General features: G+C 34.4%; 1 protein-coding gene across 1 annotated transcript; it reads right to left on the reverse strand.

The window, feature by feature from the left end:
- Positions 1–109: 109 nt before the first annotated feature.
- Positions 110–2,239, reverse strand: LOC120250042 (B2 protein-like). The gene is made up of 4 exons (XM_039258791.1): positions 2,167–2,239; positions 1,809–2,071; positions 398–514; positions 110–250 (listed from the first exon to the last, which is right to left on the reverse strand). Exons 2-4 carry the CDS (start codon positions 2,067–2,069, stop codon positions 110–112), a joined length of 519 nt encoding a protein of 172 aa, XP_039114725.1. The 5' UTR covers positions 2,070–2,071; positions 2,167–2,239.
- Positions 2,240–8,849: the final 6,610 nt, after the last annotated feature.

Below are 8,849 nucleotides of genomic sequence, written 5' to 3' on the forward strand. Positions count from 1 at the left end.
CCTTTTGTCTTGTTACTGCACATGAAGATGAACCCTGACATCCGCAACAAGCTACTAGTAACAGCAGATGAACCAACAAGAGGGTTGGGAAGCAGGGACCACCACTTCATCATTTGCTACAATAGGGAATTCCATCTGAATTTGATGGAGCCAAAAGGGTTAACGATTCATGTAGTGGATTGTGAATGACTTGTGATGGCAGCTGATCAAGTAAACTGATAGGACGGAATAAGGATAATAACTTATCTACCTGCAAACCCATTTATAAAGAACATTTAATGTGCAAAAGGAAACATAACTTTAAATATAATTCAATTTAGAATTCAAATTCAAGTAGAAACTCAATCTTTTATATGACTACATTGAGAGGGAATAACTTTTATGCATCCCAACTCACCTGGTCAGAAATGAGCTCTGGTTTAAACTTGAATTTTGTTGTGTAGTTATCAAGTATAGCATCCTTAAAAACACTCTCGGGAAGAGGCAGGCAATCCTCAGTTATCTCAAACTTCACCTACAAATAGTACAGAAATACAAACACCGTGTCTCATCCAGTTCATTTAAATTAAGCAAGTGCAAAACCATAGAAACATTAAGGTTTTCACAGTGAAATATTCCAGAATATGAGTGCCGACCAAAAAAATCACGAGTGCAAATAATGAATAACAGCATTGGTATTGTGATTAGTACTTTGGTCTTCAACAATTTCCCTGCCATTTATCTTTCCACTGCAGGTTTACATACCAACTCAATCTAATAAAGTTCATTGATTGAGCAGGTTCTGTTTGTAATTGGTCAGACGGTTTCCTTATACTTTTCATTTTAAAGTTTTGCTTACCAGTTACCACAGTTTATCAGGAAAAACTCAAAAATGCAAATATATTCAACCTGAGGGACAAACAGCTGCATGAGCTTTAACATGAGCAGTTGAGCATTGAATTAAAAAAAAAAAACATCTATCTTCCATCCATTATTAAATGATATTAGATAGTTAACTTGACTCAATGTGTGTGTGTGTATATATATAAGGGTCTCAATTTTCCAATAGAATTCATTAGGCCCTGAAAAGATGGGTATATATGTAAAAGCCCCATACTGAAAAGTACAGATGAAAAATGTCCATATACCAAGAAATCTTACCGGCAAATTTAGCAAGTGTAACCATTCAAGTGACAAAATCTAAATCAAGAAACACACAAATTCAGCAAGTGTAAGTCGTGTAACTATTCAAGAGACAAAATCTAAATCAAGAACACACAAATTTAGCAAGTGTTAACCATTCAAGTGACAAAATCTAAATCAAGAAGCACAAAAAGAAAGAAAGAAAGAATCTTCAAAAGATTCAAATGTGACCAAAATCAAAGCAGACATCCTGCAACTTACTGCCAGAAGCCTTCAGAGGGAGATTCTCTTCTCAGGTATTGTGCATCCTTTATTTTAGAGTTAGAGCCACTAATGTTCCTAAAGTGTGGCCTAATGTTACTAATGATCTTTATAGTAAAAAAAAATGTTCATTTTTCACCTTAAACTACACAAAATTCTTGGTTTTGTCACTGAGCTACAAGAATTCATTTGTTCTGACCACTCACTCAGTCCAATGCTGACACTATCAAAACTTCAAAATTTTTAATATGGTTAAGATTAAAATGTACTCCTTTTTTTAATTTAAAACTAATATATTTTTGTGAATTCGAGTTGAAAAAAGGTCAGAGGTTGCCAAAACTAATAAATTTCCATAACTCAGAGGCCAAACAATTTCTTTCCTTTTTCATTTCAGTGCAAAATAGAGATAGAAGAAGAAGATATACCTGAGAAGGGAACCTCCCGCCGAAGGCCTCAGGTACCAAATCTGCGCCACCGTTGCAGGAAGCGGCATAAGGACCGAACAAGAGCTTCCGATCGAGGTCAAAGAGGAAGAGGACGGTGCCAGCCTCGATCTTGGCCACCATTTCCAGCTGATTCCTCGGCAATCCAAAGACACGATTCACGTAGCACTCCTCCTTTGTCCTCTCACTGCACATGAATATGAACCCCGATTTGCACTTCTCCCACTTCTTGATTGTCTCCATTGCTTCCAAATTCAGAGAAGGAAATCGAACCAAAAATCAAAATTTCTAGGAATTTATAGAAAAATCACGGGAATGAAAAAGAAATCAAAACCCTAACCCTAAGCACGGAATCTCAAGAACTCAGCAGTGAATCTGGCGAAGTATCTGGGTTTCTAGTGAGGAAGAAATAATTTTAAAATCACGATGCGAGTTTATTATTATTATTATTATTATTATTATTATTATTAATGAATTAATAATAATAATAAATAATTATTATTATTTATCATTTATTAATCAATAATAATAAATGAATCATTAATTTACTCAAAAATAAAAAATGTATTTTTTCCTTTATTATTTTTTTATATTTACTATAATGATTCAGATACCTATATGTTAAAAAAAATACAATTTTTTTTAAAGCTTTTTAGCTCTTTCAACTCATTTTTTATTAAAAAAAGTAGTGATTAACAGCCTCTAATTGGTCCATATTTTGAAAAAAAAATTAGTAGTGATTTTTTAAAGAAACTATTAAATTTTATTGTTTAAAAAATATTTATTTTTTAATATTTATTATTATTATTATTATTATTACCATCGTTAATACGGTAAGCATTCTAGCAATTTTTTTAAAACCTATTTATATTTTAATTTATTTAAAACCCTATTTTTTTATTTTTATTTTTAAACACCACTCTATAAAATTAAGATTAGTCCCGGATATTTTCAACGTCCATGACTATAATAATTTTTTATTTAAAAATGGGATGCTCATAAACAACAACAACAATAATAAATAAATAAATAAATAAAATTTACCGTTAAATTATTCATCATCCTATTATCCACTAATGTTTTACAATTTCTTTACATGCAAGAGAAATGTTTTGAGACGTCAGATATGTGGAAAAATCTAAAATTGGATATATATATATATATATATATATATATATATATATATAGAGAGAGAGAGAGAGAGAGAGAGAGAGAGAGGGGCTTAATCTTATGAGAACGTACTTAGAAATGCTATCTACAGATGTTGATTCTTAGCTCTTGGATTCTCAATCAACGGTCATGATCATCTCCAGAAATAGTTTCACTATGTGTATAAATAGTAGCACAGTAAAAAATAGAATGCACAGTATTTTGATCTGAAATCGTAATAGTTATCGAATTAATGTTAACCGTCAAATTTAATTTCTACTAGATCCACATTGGATCCACATTGGAGAGCAACCAAACATATGTTACATCCACAGCACAACACACCACCCGAATGAGAGACAGTATAACTTTTGTACATTGTTTGTTTATTGTTCACTGGGTTGTATCTCCCTATCTCTCTCTCCACTAATTCTCTCTTAACCTTTTAATTATCTGGGGACATTCCTGTGAACGTCCACAGATGACTTGTTTCCTATATATATATAGAGAGAGCTTGGATTCTGTTTATAGATTTGTAATCTATGAACGTTGCTCTGGACTGTTGGATTTTAATCCAACGGTTCTGCATTGTTCAGTGAACAGTAGTACTGTGTTTATGAATAGTTGCACAGTGAAAAGTGTGATGTACAGTGTTTTAATCTAAACCATTCAATCAATCTCAGCAAAATCACTAAAACAATTTCAGCCATCCAAATCCATTTCCACTAGTCCACTTGACCTATATTGGAGGAACACAAAAACTAAACTAAAACCCCAGCACACCACACCAACCCGATTGACAGAAATATCATGGTTGGAGCACATTTCTTAGTACTCGTTCATCAACTAAATGATCTCTACTTTTCTCAACCTCTCTCTTTCCTTTTATATTCTCCGGGACATTCATTAACGTCCCATAGAACATTTTCTCATATATATTATCAAAAATTTTAAAAATAAAAACATTTATCGAGGTCAATGGAGTGTCCAATCTTATAAAAAATAAAAATAAAAAATAATATAAAATATATGTTATTTAAATTATAAAAAAACACTTCACCATTAATTTCTTAAAATTGTAATTTTTAAATTTATAACCATTTAGTTTAATCACTACAATAGACTCTTAACTCTTTATTTAGTCCCGCATTTTGGATTTTAGTATTTTTGAGTCTATACAATAATAATTAATTGTTTGTAATAAATAGGATTTCAATTAAACACAGAGAGTGTTTACATATTTTATATTAAAAAATAAAATACTGATATATAACGCATGTTAAAACCTAAAAATACTAACAACCTTTGGGTCGATTGCTGCAGACTGCTCTCGCATAGGCCGCTTTGTTTTGGGGAGGACCTAAGATCAATCCCATATTTACGCAGTGAGGCGACGTGGGTCGGCTGAACTTTGCTTCCACACGTGAGCGTCCACGATAGTGCTTGTCACCATTATATATATATATATAAACCTAAAAAAATTATCACACACACATAAACCATGCTGTCAATTACCAAACATGGCCAATCATGAAGGAAGCTTTGCAATGGTGGGGACTTGTAGGGTAGCTTCGTCATGGTCTGGTTCTTAACCACTTTTGGTCATTCCTGGAATTAGTGCATGCAAGGTGTTCAATGTAATGTCCCAACCAAAAGAACAGCAGTATAATGTGGTGAGGAATTTTTCATGCAGCATCATCACATCTATTTCTAAATCTGAATAATATTGAATTTATTTTCATTATGTGTTTTATATGTTCATGCTTTGATTCAAGAAAGATTAGATTTTTTATGTACATATAGACATGTGGGTTCTTTTGCTACACTTTTCATCTCATGGACATAATTTGTAGGTAAAATATTGATTAGTAACTAATAGTGAGTTGGCCATGCATCATGCCATCATGTACAATTGAAAAACTATGATTCTCATGGCCATGGTATATGTGTTGGAGGTTCCATGAATTAAGGGAGAATGTCAAGGCTATTGAGGATAGGAAAAAGCATAGGAGAAGAAGAACAAGGAACAAGACAGAGTAGAAGGAGGAGAAGATGAGGGAATATATATTTTTTTATATTCCCTATTCCATTCCATTATCATTATATATAAACCCTTGTCATAGACTCTAATGACATTGATAACAACCACGGAGAAATGACACATCTGTGCCATTCGCCCCAAACAATCCATCATGTCACACACTAAACAATAGAATATGAAAATAACATAATTATACTAGAACCACCAATAAAGACCCACTAATCAGGTCATGACCATCCTAATTATTTTCATAACAAATCACCGAACTTGGTGAGTGAAGTTGGTTTTTCTATTGATGGATCCACTTAGGCGAAATTTGGGTTTGCTCGAGTCTCGCACAAATAGTCTCCTTACCCAATATCACCTTATTCTGAAGGTGAAAATCAGGTAGTCTTGGCGAAACTCTTGAAGGGACTCCCAAGTGGCGTTAGTAGTTAGTTGATTCTCCCATTGGACAAGCACCTAAATGGATGGCCGTCTTTGAATGAGGATGGTTCATGAAGTCAGAATCTTGGTAGGTTGCAAGACCGGCTATTGATTTACAAAATGCAATGGAAATGGTGCATAGTGAGCAGCAGGATCGCCGTGGCAGCACTTGAGCTTAGAGATGTGAAACACGTCATGGATGTGAGCTTCCGGGGGAAAGCTACAAGTGATAAGCCACAAGCCTTATTCTCACAAGAATCTTGAATGTCTTCAAGAAATGTTGAGAAAGTTTGTAGGATGGGTGATAAGTGCTTGTGCGATAAAAATACGAAGTGTTCTTTCCTTGTGTTGAGCATTACTTTTCTCGGGTTTTAACGCTAATATGTGTGTATTTATGTTACTTTCATGTAGGTAGGGTTGTGAGGCCGAATATGAGAGAAAGAAGCCAATGTAGGTCGTAATGGACCAATGTGGAGGAAATCTTGCTAAAGTTCAAACGCGAAGACATAGGTCAGGTTCGAGATGCGGGAATGTGTGTCAACCTCCTCGTATTCGAGTTAGCACAACTATTTAGAGGGGCACAAGGGCAGTCACATTCAAGCATTCCGACTTGTGCATATAGAACAAGATCTCCACCAACATGTCTGTTATTGAAGAAGCAAAGCGATCCACGATGTAAGCGATGTGCCCGTTATGCGTTACCTCGATGAAAGCATGGATTCGGAGTATTTCGGGCCAGTACTCGTAGTAGGTAATCTAGCATGTAGAATATCTTATCGAAAGACCGTTTCTCATACCGTGAGAAAAGCAGGGGAAAACAGAGAATCCACACGGGCATGTGAAATCCCGATTCTAGCCCTTTAAAAGCCGATTTCAGCCTTGATTTCAACATTCTTTTCTCTATCTTTTCCACAACTTGAGAGTAGACATGGCCACGGTTCGGGGAACCGCCGATTCTGATTCTCGAACCACGGGTTCAGTTTTCAAAAACTTTGAACGGGAACCGAACCGCTAAAGCAAGGTTCATGGCGGTTCGGTTCCCGGTTCGGTTCGATTCGGTTCCGGTCCGGTTTTTGGCGGTTCGAGTTCACGGCTCCGGGTTTGACTGGTTCAAGCGGTTCATGTGTTAAACTAAATAATTCAATATTTCAAATTAAATGAACACAAAAATACTAAAATTAATTTAATACAATATTTTATTAAAAAATAAAAGTATTAATAATTCGAAATAAATAACATATATTTTTTATATTTGTTTTATAATATTTAATATTTAATATTTAATTTAATTATGATTCTTAATATAAATTCAAAATTTTATTTTGATAATAATATGCACCGTCAAGTGTCAAATATAATGATAGAATTATCATAATAATGAGAGAATTTATAAATAATTTTTAAAATTTAGATTGTTGTTTTAAAAATTTGAGTAACAAACTAACAATATAATTAGTCAAGTTTTCAAATTTCAAACATATTATCAAAAATCATCACAATTAAGGTATTATGTTTAGATAATCACCATAAACATAGATGATAGGTAAATTGTTGCGTAAATGATTATCTCGGACCTAACACAGTAACACTAAAGGTATTTTTATATTTGTTCTATAATATTTTTATTTTTAATTTAATTACTGATTCTTAATATAAATCCAAAAATTTAATTTTTGATAATATTATGCACTTTCAAATATAATGGGAAAATCATGAGATAATTTATAAATAAATTTTAAAATTTAGATTTAATTTGTTGTTTTTAAAAGTTTGAGTAACAAACTAACAATATACTTATATACTTGGCTAAGTTTCAAATTTCAAAGATATTATAAGAATCATCACAAGTTCACAACTATGCTGAGTGCAAATATTATTTTTAACATAAGTTTATCTTTCTATGGCATAACACTAGTAAATTATTATGATATTATTTTTTATATTTGATTTATGATGTTTAAATTTTTTAATTTAATTGTGATTCTTAATATAAATCCAAAATTTAATTTTAATAATATTATGCTATATGCTCTATTAAATATAAATATAAAAATAAACAATATCCAAAAATAATATATTAAAAAGAAAAATTTAAAGGAGTATTATTTTCAAATAAATGATATTTTTGATTTAACGTGAACCGAGAAGGTTGAGCCAAGGCGTTCAACTGGCCGTTTGAACCTCCGTTTTAAACCCGGTTGAGCACGTAGGGTTGAACCACGGTTTAACCTCCGGTTCAACTTCCGGTTGGAACCGGCGTGTTCAACCGGCGGTTGAACCGCCGGTTCCACGGTTTTCAAATTCTAAAACCGTAACCGAACCTTGTATGAAGGTTCAGGTTTCGGTTTTTAAACCGATACTGCATTTCTTAGGTTCGGTTCGGTTTTTAGCCAGTTTTGGTTCGGTTCGGGTTCCGATTTTCGAGTTCAAAATGGCCACGTCTACTTGAGAGAGTGTTGGGGGCTCAGGGTTTTGAGAGGTATGGCTAGGGCTTTGGAGAGGTTCTCACGCTACGGCATCAGCGCCGTTTGGAAGAAGGTTAGTCGAGAGCTTTTTGTCGGACCCGATCCGGTGAAGTGTATCCTAGGCGGACAAAGGGACCCTAGCGACAAGTAGAGGGACTCTCCACAAGACCATCACCACGACTAACGAGGGTTTTCTATGGATGTTTTGTTTTCTACATTCGATTTCATTGATCGTATCTCAGCTCCGCATGGAGAGCTAAACCCCTGAAAGTGGGTACTTGGGTATTTGTGAACCCTAGGATGTATTCGTTTCATATGAATCTCTTTATTATGCTTTCAATTAATTGATGTTTTATTTGAGTTCAATCTGAATGCTTGATTGTATGAATGCTCCTTAGAGTGACACTAGAGTTGAGAGTTCTTGTTGGTAACCCTTGCGGAGTGAGTGACACCGCGAGAGTTAGACAAAGCTAGATTGGAGAGGTTGAGAGGGTGAGTCGAGAGGTAGCGAGCATCCTCTCCTTCCGAGTGTGATTTATTCTACCTCCATTTCCTCAAGTTCTTTGCGCGTAATAGTAGAGTGAATGGGCTAAAGGGATGACCTTCCATCTGGGGCTTAGTGCTGAGTGCAGCGGAGTGAAGCGTTCAAGTGATTTTTAGCATCTAGAGGCTCTAAATGTGGCTAGGGATCTTTCACATGGACCAAAGGGTTGGAGGTCTCACATAGGAATAAGGTTTATCACTTAGAATCCCTAGAGCTCGTGCAATTTAAGTGACAGAGTCTGAGGTTGAGAGGTTATTCGATCTCTCTACGGGACAGTGTATAGAGTTAGGCGTGGTTGGCCTTAGATTTGGGATCATGTAATTAAGGATTTCCATGACTCATTGTTACATCAATTAGGAAGTATAATAGAGGTTTTGCACTTGGCTTGATTGTCCTTG

Source organism: Dioscorea cayenensis, chromosome 3 (genome assembly GCF_009730915.1).
Source record: "Dioscorea cayenensis subsp. rotundata cultivar TDr96_F1 chromosome 3, TDr96_F1_v2_PseudoChromosome.rev07_lg8_w22 25.fasta, whole genome shotgun sequence".
Lineage (NCBI taxonomy): Eukaryota > Viridiplantae > Streptophyta > Magnoliopsida > Dioscoreales > Dioscoreaceae > Dioscorea > Dioscorea cayenensis.